Source organism: Vitis riparia, chromosome 3, assembly GCF_004353265.1.
Source record: "Vitis riparia cultivar Riparia Gloire de Montpellier isolate 1030 chromosome 3, EGFV_Vit.rip_1.0, whole genome shotgun sequence".
NCBI classification, from domain to species: Eukaryota; Viridiplantae; Streptophyta; class Magnoliopsida; order Vitales; family Vitaceae; genus Vitis; species Vitis riparia.
In genome coordinates, this window is record NC_048433.1 from 19,018,768 (window position 1) to 19,031,447 (window position 12,680).

Genomic DNA, 12,680 nt, shown 5'->3' on the forward strand with positions numbered 1-12,680 from the left:
AAAGCTGCCAGAATGCTTTTGAAGAAGTTAAGCGGTATCTTTCTCAACCCCCCATTCTAAGCAGTCCGCAACCTAGGGAAAGACTATACCTGTATCTGGCAATTACCGATTGGGCTGTTAGTGCGGTCTTGCTCCGTTCCTTGTCACCCCGAGAGCAAAGACCCGTATATTTCATCAGCAAAGCGCTTGCCGATGCAGAGACAAGATATTCAAGAATGGAACATACTGCCCTGGCGTTGCGCACGACTGCTCAGAAACTGAGTCCCTATTTCTAAGCTCACCCCATAACCGTACTCACTAATCAACCCCTCAGAAACGTTCTGCATAAATCAGACATAACAGGAAGGATGCTACGATGGGCGATAGAGCTGAGCGAATATGGGATAGATTATCAACCCAAACTATTCCTGAAAGGACAAGTCATGACAGATTTTATAGTAGAGTTGCCCGAAGAGCGTGACCTGGACAAAGAATCGACTCCGAATGATTGGTGGTCTCTGCATGTTGATGGAGCCTCTCGCTCATCCGGATCAGGAGTCGGACTCCTCCTCAAAGCACCAACCGGCGAACGGTTGGAGCAATCCATCCGTCTAAATTTTCCCGCCTCAAACAATGAAGTAGAATATGAAGTCATCCTATCCGGATTAGGCCTTGCAACCACTCTGAATGCCTCAAAAGTCAAAATCCACAGCGACTCCCAACTCGTCGTGGGGCAAATACTAAAAGAGTACGAGGCCAAGGACGAGCGCATGACCAAATACTTATTGAAAGTACAAGAATCACTCAGCCGGCTGGGAAAGTGGCTCATTGAGAAAATTCCAAGGGGAGATAATGTGCAGGCCGACGCTTTGGCAGGAATAGCCGCATCATTTCCCGTGAAAGAATCAACAATGATACTTGTGTACGTTCAAATCACTCCCACCATCGCTGAATCACACGTTTGCAATGTGGGCCCAAAGGAAGATAATTGGGCCGTTGACGTCGGAGCCTATTTACAAACGGGGGCACTGCCTGAAGATCCCAAGCATGCCCATAAAGTTCGGATACAAGCATCTCGCTTTACCCTAATCGGGGATGATCTTTATAGGCGTTCCTTCGGAGGTCCGTACCTCAGATGCTTGATCCAGTCGGAAATCCAATATGTTTTATCCGAACTTCATGAAGGCGTTTGCGGCAACCACTCAGGGGGTAGAACTCTAGCGCACCGGGCGCATTCACTAGGATATTATTGGCCCACCATGAGACAAGACGCAGGGATCTATGTAAGGAAATGCTACAAATGCCAAAAACACGCGCCAATCCTGCATATGCCCGCTGAGACATTAAACTCAGTGACAAGCCCTTGGCCTTTTGCGTAATGGGGGATGGATATCGTGGGACCCTTACCCACTGCAGCCGCTCAGAAGAAGTTTCTGCTCGTTGTTACCGATTATTTCAGCAAGTGGGTAGAAGCTGAAGCCTACGCAAGCATCAAGGACAAGGACGTCAAAAGGTTCGTCTGGAAAAATATAGTGTGTCGATTTGGAATCCCTCAGGCAATCATAGCCGACAACGGCCCTCAGTTTGATAGCTCTGCCTTTAAAGGTTTTTGCGCGGAACTACACATCAAAAACCTGTATTTCACGCCGCGGTACCCTCAGAGCAATAGTCAAACGGAAGTGACCAATAAAACCTTACTAAGTGTGTTGAAGAAACGGTTGGAAAAAGCCAAAGGAAAGTGGGTAGAAGAGCTGCCCGACATCCTATGGGCCTACCGGACCACACCCGGAAGGCCGATAGGGAATACCCCGTTTGCCCTCGCATATGGAACAGATATCGTCATCCCAACTGAAGTGGGTATGCCTACAACCCGGACTGCCGTCCAAGGTCAAAGAAATGAAGACGACGCGCTTGCAAGACACTTGGATAGGGCGGATGAGGCTAGAGAGGCAGCATCCATCTGGATGACCACATATCAACAAAAGATAGCTGCATATTAAAACAGGAAGGTGCGACCTCGAACTTTCAAGGAAGGGTCATTGGTGCTTAGAAAATCATTTGAAAACACGGCTGAGCAAGGAGCCGGAAAATTTCAGGCCAATTGGGAAGGTCCGTATGTGATATCAAAAGCCAACGAAAATGGGTCGTACCATTTGCAAACCTTAAATGGAACCCTTCTACTTCGCCCTTGGAATGTAGCCCATCTGAAGCAATACTACCAATGAAAGAGAAATTTTATAAAGGTAGTATTTTTATCTCGCATTTTCTGACCGAGCCAGACATGTGATATAAAAAGGGGCATTGTGGGATCCTCCCTAAAAAATGCCACGTGGCTCTCTCCCCCTTAAGACGCGCGACATAGCTCATTCCACCCGGAGAAGAATTCTATCCGGTCGACGTTCTATCTTATCCGGATGTCTCACAGCCGCAATTATGTCCGACCGACATCCCACTTTATCCGGATGTCTCACAGCCGCCATTCTGTCCGGGCGACGTTCCACCTCATCCGGATATCTCACATCCGGATCCAGCCGACGTTCCACCTTCTCCGGATATTTCACATCCGACGCCTGACGCCGGATGAGAGAGAAGGGCGATTCAACTTCCCCGCTCAGACATGTCCGGATACTCTGATAACGCTTACCCGGAGAACATCCGCAGCCGCCAAATCAGATTCCCCGAACAACTTAGCTCGTTAGACACTCGCGATTCGCCGAATCCATTTCCGCCCACAATCAAAAAGCAAACTCAGATAATACTGACGACCAAGTCTCCTGAACTGTCACTCATCTTCAATGCAAGATAAGCTCGTCAATATATTCCTCAATCTTATCAAAGTGCCTGACACATCCCTGATATTTAAAGAGACAAGATATTCCTCAATCTTATCAAAGTGCCTAACACACCCCTGATATTTAATATCATAACTGAAGTGACAGCCACCACTTGGCGCCAGAAGTATCATGATTACTTTGACAGCCGCCACCTGGCACCAGAAATGTCATGATTGCTTTGCCGCTTATGAGCCGCAATCATGACGATAGGACCCGTTAGCACAGCGGTGCCATACTTTCTGACACTATATAAAAGGTCCTTCACACAAGGAGGAAGGTAAGCCTGCTATCCCTGAGAAAAGGCCGATAACTTAATCTCTCTAGCCATGGCTAACAAAACCATCGAAGGGTGTGTCCGGACAACCCATCCGGACATCTTTTTGCAGGAGGAAGGAGGAATTACCACTATGCGTTGATCGAGATTCCGTTGCTGGTGACTACTACTGTAGCAGGGGAATTTTGTCATCAACATTGTCTTATCATATCTTATCATATCAATCAAACATCGAGCAAGGACCAAAGTTGACCTTAGTGATCTAATGGTCTTGAGTGGAAGGGTCATTGCTCAACATATGCAAGTTATTTTAGGGATAACAAGCTAATCTTCCCCAAGAGTACTCACATTGAGGGGAAGGTTTGACATGTAGATGTTAGCTCTTCTCCACTTGGAGCTATAATATGTTCCAAGGGTCGGGGTTTTGAAGAAATAATTATTTTAAAAAAAAGTTTATTAAGACACAACTTTTTAAACTATTTCCAAATCTACATGTTTTTTTTAAGACATCAATTAAAAGTTATCTTTTGAAAAAATAATTTTAATATAAGTATTGAAATTATATTTTCAAGAGAGAAGTTCAAAATTCAATCGAAGTTCTTTCAATTGGATTTTTCCTAATTATCATATATTTAAAGTTGTAATTTTTTTTTTTTAAATCCTAGAAAGGAGTGAATTAGGATTTGGGGAATAATAGGATGGAAAAATGTAGCATTTTGACTTTTTTCTCAATAATATATAAATTAAGTGACTTATTAATTAATGAAGTTTCATTTTATGCTCCTATAATATAAATAATTTTATAAAATTAATAATGTATGTTATTGAGTGTCTTCAAAATTAATTTTAAAAATTAATTGTAGGGGAGATCAAACATTTTGAGTCTTCACAACAATGTTTTAAAAAATAATTTAAAAATATTTTTAAGAAAAGAAATTCTATTTAAGAACTTGAATATGAAATATAGTTTTTAAACTTATTTATCATAATATACGATTAATTTATGTATGATACAAAAAATTTAAAATGTTATTTATATTTTTTATTATTTTTTTAAGGGAAGTGTCATGATCTTACTCTCCTCCGGATATTGTTCAATTCAGGCTACAATGAAGCACACATGGTCCACAAGTAGACCCCCATTTTGCTTCTTTATTGAGCCTATGCCCTCAAGAAAAGGCCTCGGGGTGATGTTGGGACACTAAAGTCCATCTCCCTTGGGGCCTAGCATCCTCGTTGGCATACTTTCGATTGGAGATCAGGCCCTGATGCCTGTCACGACTTCACTCTCCACCCGATATTATCCGATCTAGAGCTATAGTGGCACAACTCACAAACCGACCCCAATTTTGCTTCTTTATTAGGTCTGTCTAGGCCCTTAAGAAAATGCCTCAATAGTGTATTGTGAAAGTTCTTCATATATGATTTTTCAACACTCACTCCAAGGCGATATGAGACATTACAGTTAGTTTTTTTTTTTTTTTTCAAAAAACCTAAAAAACTAAAAAAATCTCAAAATTGTTCCAAACAATAACGCATTTTTGAGAATAAATTTTAAGAAACCTAATTTAAAAACCTGTTCTTTTAAGTTATAAAACTCCTTTATGTTCTAATTCCAAATAGACCCTTCCTTGTAGCCCAGCCCTTGAACCGGACGATTCCGGTTCGGCGAGTGGTCATGTAACCCATGAACCGGACACTGTGAATTCGCAATCGCGATTTTCTCTCTACAGAGGTACGATACTCTGCTCTTATTTTCTCTTCCATTTTCTTAGGGTTTTCCAATTTTGCCCCCTGTTTGGCTGCCGCGAAATCTCAGGAGAGACAAAAAATCAGTTTTTCTTTTTAATCCTTTTTTCAATTTGAATCTTACATCTTATGTGGATTTGGTTGCTAAAAAATAAAGAAGAAATGGAGACCTGAACTCGTCGAATGAGGCTCGGTCTGAGTGGAGGTTCTGGATTCTGCATTTTCTTGGCGACCAAACAGAGCCTTAGGGCGGTTTAGAGTTATTTTGTGATTGGGTATAGAAAGGATCATTTTGGTGTGATTGTTCAGTGGGGAGGTTTTGATTTTCAGGCTGCAATTGGGGTTTCTGTTGTAGGATATTTACGCAATACATTGTTTCAGAGAATAATTACTGCATTTATAATTCTGACCTTGCAAATTTACTAGAATTTATGCCTTGTGGTTCATATGAAGTTCAAAATCCTTCGAATGTGAATATTACCTGGCTTCTGTTGTAGTGTTATAGTTTTGGATCGATTCCATGGGGTTACTTTTGTAGACTTGCAGTTAGGGCTGCAACATGGGCAGCTCCACCCCCCAACCTGGTGTTGGGGTCGGCATGAGCAAGGTGTGAATGGATTAGGATCGGGCTTGGGTTAGAAAGGTTCTTACCCAAAGATATTAGGGTTGGTGTGGGATGAAGGTCCGAGCAACCTGCCAAAACCAGAACCCACATATTATTTATTTATTTATTTATAATTGTATTATATATTCTTTTATTAAAATATAACTAGGTTTTTAATTATATCAGAGTAATAAGTTTATCATTTTTCTTTAATTGTTAAAGTATCTTTGATATTTATAGTTTAAGTTTATGAATAATCAGCTATGTTGAATTAGGAACTTGAGTTATGATATGACTTTGAGATATTTAACTTTTAATATCTTACTTCATAATATGATTTATATTTTATACTCTTAAATAATTGATTTGTTTGATAATTGTGGTAACCTGAATTACTGACGAGCTTAGCATAGGTTAGGAATTCCCAACTCAACCTTCGGTTGGGTTTGATGTAGATTAGACGTTGAACTCATAGTAAAGAATGATATGAAGCCTATTTGATATTCGGAATTAGAGATGTTTTCTGTTTACACAAACAGAACAAATGGGAATGACAGAAAAGCATTTTTGTGAACATGTTTCCAAAAACCATTTTGTAATGTTTCTTATAACTATCATTTTCCATGTTTTTCCAAAATGCAAGTACTTTAGCACTTGAAAGTGATCCCAAAATTTTTATTTTCATATTCATTATATATGCTGGCATGAATTAGGGGTTTCATTTTCTCTGAGTATTTAGACTATCACTAGAAGCAATTTACATTAGACAAGGCAACCTGCATGAACAATGAATTTATGGATGGTTATAGAAGTCTCAGGGACTACATACTAATATGTTATTGGACTATATTTATCACTAAATAAGGGGATACATGGATTTGATTTGTCTCATGAACCAAAATTTGAGCATGATAAGTATGCAAAAGCAAAAGAAAACAAAGTATATATCATCATAGGAATTAACACAAAAAAAAAAAAAAAAAACCATCCTCTGTGGAAGAGTATAAAGTACGCCCCCTCCAACGTTATCAAAGCAGAACAAGGAAAGAGGGGTGGTTGCTAACTAGCATCCCATGCCTCCACCTGACCTATGCTACCATGATGGAGGACGTTTTCTTGGGTTGGTGCTATGCAGGATCCCTTAAAGACAGTAGATACATTGCCTTTTTCTTTTTGAGGGTTCATGAGGAAACATAGGGGGAAGATGCTATGGCAATAGGGCCTTGGTGTATTTTGTTCTTTCTTTTTCACATTTTTATTTTTATTTTAATATTAAGTAAAACTTTATACAAAAAGTGCACAAAAGGGGGTGCAACCCATTTACACTGGATGCATACAAAAATTGGGTCTTGTTAGCCACTCTTTGGGTGATTTTGGCTCATGAGTAATACTAGAATTTTTTTAGTACAGGAGGCTATAGAGAATTTACGAGATGGTATTTGTTACCTAAATTCTTTAGGGGGGTTAGAGTGAAAGAGTTTGCCGGTACTCCCATCAGCATTATCCATTTGGATTGAAGGTGATTTTGCTTATCTCAAGCAGGTGAGCTGTTATGAAGGCTGTGTAGGCTCCACCATCTATATTGTTCCCTAAGCTCAATGATGATGTATGTTTATTGAATAACTTACAAAAAATGGTGTTGGAGGTTTATTAGAGGCTATGGGGGTGGGCCATTCAACACTTTCTGTAAGCATCATGTACATACTGACTGTTGAGGCTTAGCCTCATCAAAAGGGTTGAATGGGAGATCATGTTGGGTGCCACAAACATTTTTTTGTAGGGCTTGAGCAGTTGTTTAATCCTAGGTGGCTCAGGGCAGGAGAAGGGCATGAAGGTATAACCAGTGGATTTGGCAGATTGTTATTCTGTCTTAGAACTTGGTGACTTGGCAGATTATTTGTCCATCTTAAAACTGGGTTGGTCCTTTGGGTATCAGTCTACAGTTAACCTGGAAGGTGATAGATTGACTAAGAAGGGAGCCTACTCTATTCTGTTTGTTGTGTACTCCCCGCTTCTTTGTACTTTTCTCTCTCTCTCTCTCTCTTTCTTTTTTCTTAAACATGATTTTTTTCCTATTACAGAAATTCTTTGGTTCCAGCTCCTTTCTTGTCAGAATGATGATCTTGAGGTTCCTCTCTCTGGCTGTCTACCCAAATCTGTTTCTAATAAGCTATCCATAGAGCAAAGAGCCAAACATCTACTGTCTAAATTAAGCAACTACTGCTAAATCTCTGACCATCCCAAAACCTCTGAGCCACCTCTCTGCTGTCTCCCTGCACATCTTTTAATGGTTCACGAGTCTTAGCCAATGTAAAATGAAATACAAAGATATCATTCTTCCCAATCCCACTTCCTAGCTGCCTCCAGCTGCCTAGTGTACAGCCATCAGAATTAATTTTCACCCCTATTCTGAGTATGCTTCAGACAAATATCAACCTTGCTTCTATTGTTAATTATCATATGCAAAATATATTAATTATCATATGCAAAATATAGACGTGCCAGTAATGCTTGGAAATGCTGTAATTATAATACTTTGGAACTTGGGCATGAAACAAATATAGAGCTTGGTTTAGATCTTAATTTTATAGATAGTAATTTTCAATTTCTTTCACATTTCAGGTGTCCAGGGAAAATTAATTTTACATAAATAGTATTTTCTCCATGGAGATTGATCTCGAACTGCCTTCAGGCGAAGACGACAAGTTCAACACTGGATCAAAGATGAATAATGATATTGTTGATGTCCCTGATGGAATTCATGTTGGTGAAGATGTTCATGCTCCTACAATAGGTGAACAAATTAAGGAAAACCTTGGAGAGAATGTGGGTGAAGATGTTATTGGTGGTGGGGATCAAGTAGATGTGAACACACTTGGAGCAGTTAGTGGGGCCACAAATTATGAGCCCCAAAATGGTTTGGAATTTGAATCAAAGGAGGCAGCATATTCTTTTTACAGAGAATATGCTAGGTCTGTGGGGTTTGGTATCACAATAAAAGCCAGTCGCCGTTCAAAACGATCCGGGAAATTCATTGATGTAAAAATTGCATGTTCTAGATTTGGAAGCAAGCGGGAGTCCAGTACAACTGTTAATCAACGATCATGTCCAAAAACAGACTGCAAGGCTAGCATGCATATGAAGAGAAGGCAAGATGGAAAATGGACTATATATAGTTTTGTAAAAGAGCACAACCATGAAATTTGTCCAGATGATTTTTATTATGCTATCAGGGGGCGGAACAAGCAATCTGGTGTGGTTGCTCTTCAGAAGAAAGGACTGCAGTTGGCTTTAGAAGGGGAAGATGTAAAGATGTTGCTTGAGCATTTTATCCGCATGCAAGATGAGAGTCCCAACTTTTATTATGCTATTGATTTGGACCATGAAAAACGTTTGAGAAATGTTTTCTGGGTTGATGCAAAGGGTAGGCATGATTATAGTAATTTCTGTGATGTAGTCTTCTTTGATACTTCTTATGTTAGAGACAAATACAGAATCCCCTTAGTTCCTATTGTTGGAGTGAATAATCATTTCCAGTTTATTATGTTTGGATGTGCATTAATTGGGGATGAGTGTGCATCAAGTTTTGTTTGGTTAATGCGGACATGGCTTAAAGCAATGGGTGGTGAAGCTCCAGATGTGATTATTACTGATCAAGAAAAATCGTTGAAAGAAGCTATCCCAGAAGTGTTTCCTGATGCACACCATTGTTTTTGTGTGTGGCATATATTGAGAAAGATTCCTGAATATTTAAGTGGTATTATGAATCAGTATGAAAGTTTTATGGAAAATTTTAACAAATGCATTTCTCGTTCTTGGACAGAAGAACAGTTTGAAAAGAGATGGTGGAAAATGCTTGATAAATTTGGACTTAAGGAGGATCCAAGGTTTCGATTATTGTATGAAGATCGCCAAAAGTGGGTCCCAGTTTATCTAGGGAAAATTTGTTTAGCTGGTATATCTAGGAATGACCTATATGGAAGTATAACCTCTTTCTTGGACAAGTATGTGCATAAAGATACTACATTTAAGGAGTTTTTGGTGCAATACAAAGCATTTTCTCAAGACAGGTATGAAATGGAAGCTAAAGCTGATTATGAAACACAACAGAAGCAACCAACCTTAAGATCTTTGTCACCTTTTGAGAAACAAATGTCAACAATTTATACACATGAAGTGTTCAAAAAGTTCCAGGCTGAGGTTTTGGGAGTGGTTGGGTGTCAATTGAAGAAAGAACGTGAAAATGAGGGAACCATGATATTTCAAGTTGATGATTTTGAAGAACGTCAGGATTTCATTGTAGCTTGGAATAAAACAGATTCAAATATTTGTTGTTTGTGTCATTCATTTGAATACAAAGGTTTCCTTTGTAGACATGCATTGCTTGTTCTTCAAATATCTGGTGTATCCAACATCCCATCTCACTATATATTGAAGCGTTGGACAAAAGATGCAAAGATCGGGCGAACTATAGGTGAAGTATCTAATGGGCTTCAATATAGGGTGCAACGTTTCAATGATCTATGTAAACGGGCCATTAAATTGAGTGAAGAAGGGTCTTTATCTCAAGAAACCTTTGATATTGCAATTGAGGCATTAGACGAAGCCTTGAAACATTGTGTTGGTGTGAACAATTCTATTACGAGTGTTTTAGAGCCCAATACGTTGGCTATTCATGGTTTTCTTGATATTGAAGTAGAGAATCACTCAAACAATACGACCAAGGCATCTAAGAAAAAGAAGGCATATAAAAAAAGAAAGGTCAGTTGAGGCTTGATATCTGAATTGTATATTGCTAGAGCAATACTCAAAGCTAAATAAAATGCTAAGGCCCTTGGCATAAATTTCCTTTGTGTGTTGTAGGTACGTTCTGATTCAGAGGGACTAACTATCGGGATGCAAGACAGCTGCCAGCAGATGGTTAGTAGCATTTTGACATTAGTTATGACTTACTAATAGTTTGCAAGGATAAATGCCATGAACCATTATAAAATCCTGATAATTACACAGTTCATTTGGATTTCATTTGTATAGGAACAGTTGGACTCAAGAATGCACACCCTTGATAATTGTTATGTTCCTCAACAGGACATGCAAGGGATGGTAAGATAGAATCCTAGTGTGGCGGTGAAATATTTCCAAAAGAAATTTGTTTATATAGACTTGATTATGGTATAATTTTAATTGTAATTTGTCTAAAATGGGCTTCCTTAAATTTTGTAGGAACTCGGCTCTAGAGAACCAAGTCTTGATGGCTATTATAGTGCTCAACAAAATATGCAAGGAATGGTATAACATGTTTTGTTTTGTGTATAACATGTTGCTCTAGTTGTGTCACCTTCTATGATTTACTTTGAGTGGTGCTTTACACTTACTGCAGGGACAATTGAACTCAATACCGCCTATTCGTGATGGCTATTTTAGCAATCAACAAGGCATGCAGGGGCTGGTGTGACACTCAAACTATAGTTCTGATAGTGGCTTTCCTGATATGAACAGCAATGGTTTTGACTAGTTGGTTCCATTTATTTTCCAGGGACAACTAAATTCAATACAAACACGTGTGAGCCATTATGGGGCCCAACAGAGCATGCAGGGACTGGTAGTAGATCCAACCATTATTATCACTCCTAAAATGAAATTTGTCTCTGTACATAAAATAATTTAGATTTGTTTCTCTTGGATTGGGGTTCTGTAGTTGCAGGGACAGCTTAGTTTCAGAGCACCAGCCATGCAGGGTTGTTTTGACATTCAGGACAGTCTGCAAGATATGGTATGCATTTGAGATTACAACATGATATATTCTATCTGGAGATTTTAACAGACTGATCACATTTGTGGCAGGAACAATCCGTAGGTTCCTCACAATTTCATGGCATTGTGACAAAACATCTGCATGGCAAACACCTCTCTCGGTAGCTGAATAGTAGTTGAATCCTCCATACCATTTAGATGAAAAAAGATAGAACCGTGGTTGTGAAGTCGTCCTCAACTTGATGTATGCCATTGAAAATTGGTTTGCGGCCATTTTTCTTTTCTTTATTCTTATTCCTCTCTCTCTCTCTCTCTCTCTCTCGCTCTCTCTCACTTTGGTTTGCTTTTTCCTTGTTCAAAGGTCCGATCATCCAAATGTATGGGTTCTTTGTCTCTATCGATTTCATCATGGATTGTGCACATCCACACACATAGAGCCAACAGCCTTTTCTTCAACTACTGGTGATCATGGGACAACCTGGAATTTTGTACATTTGTTAAAATCATTGTATGAAGTTCATTAATTGTAAGCTTTGACTCTTCTAGTCTTTTTATCAATGATTGACAAAGAAATATCTTCGTGCAAATTCGTTTTGCCTTTTTCTTCTCCTTGGCTTTCTCATTGTAAGCAGAAATAAATTCATGTGATTTCATCTTGGCTCCATTGTTATCTATTAATTCAAGTTAGAGATTTTCCTCCCATATTATCAAACTGATGGTTGATTCCTTAACATTACTCTTACAAGAACAAGCTTTCTGATGTTGATCTTCTTCTGCAGATGTTTCTTTTTTTGATGTACATTTCAGTTACTCTCCCTCTCTTTCACACACAACAATACTATTGTTTACTTAATGTTTTAGTCTTTACAGAGCCGGTATGATAGGTTTTTGTTCAGTTTGGTGATAGAAATCTCTCATTTCTTCCCTGTGCAAAAGATTTTCTGTGTCATCGTTCTTTGAATGAGTTTGAAATCATTATTTGGAGCCTTCTGCATCAACAGCTTGAGCTGACCCACACAGGTACATGCCCTGCAACTCGCTCTCTTGCTGCTGCTAATCTTTTGGTGTGTGCTATCATCTGTTTGGATGATTAGGGCTTCATATCTAATGAAGATGACTATAAGGGTTGTTCCATCTGTGTCAGGTTATTCTCACAATTTTGTTTGGGGGTGGGGTTGTTTCCATGTACAGTTTAAGTGTAGGGTTCTCATCTCACCTGGGGTTTGCTTTGCCAATCTGGTGTTAGTAACCGATATAAAACTGTGCTATAAGAAGATTTCTGATTGTGTGTTCTTCATTTTGTGTCTGTTTCTGCCTTTGAATTGAATTGCTTTTAATCTTGATTGGGTATCTCATTATCTGTTGAAGAGTATACATATGAAAGATGCTAATATCTTCTCTGTTTGTAGTTATTCCTGCTGTATAGTGTTGGAACTTAATGTGTGTTTCTCTAAATACTATATAACTTATGTAACCCTACCTATTT

The 12,680-nt window shown here is 39.0% G+C and overlaps 1 protein-coding gene across 3 annotated transcripts; it reads left to right on the plus strand.

Annotated features, from left to right (window-relative positions):
• The first annotated feature begins 4,738 nt into the window (after nt 1–4,738).
• Nucleotides 4,739–11,896, plus strand: LOC117911353 (protein FAR1-RELATED SEQUENCE 2-like). Of its 3 annotated transcripts, none has more exons than XM_034825697.1 (10): nt 4,739–4,822; nt 8,063–10,201; nt 10,304–10,360; nt 10,475–10,543; nt 10,664–10,729; nt 10,821–10,889; nt 10,977–11,042; nt 11,139–11,213; nt 11,285–11,438; nt 11,556–11,896. In XM_034825697.1, exons 2-9 carry the CDS (start codon nt 8,105–8,107, stop codon nt 11,357–11,359), a joined length of 2,574 nt encoding a protein of 857 aa, XP_034681588.1. In that variant the 5' UTR covers nt 4,739–4,822; nt 8,063–8,104; the 3' UTR covers nt 11,360–11,438; nt 11,556–11,896. The 3 variants fall into 3 exon arrangements, with proteins under 3 accessions (XP_034681588.1, XP_034681587.1, XP_034681586.1); XM_034825696.1 differs by lacking the exon at nt 4,739–4,822 and adding an exon at nt 4,856–5,111; XM_034825695.1 differs by lacking the exon at nt 4,739–4,822 and having other exon boundaries at nt 5,781–10,201.
• Nucleotides 11,897–12,680: the final 784 nt, after the last annotated feature.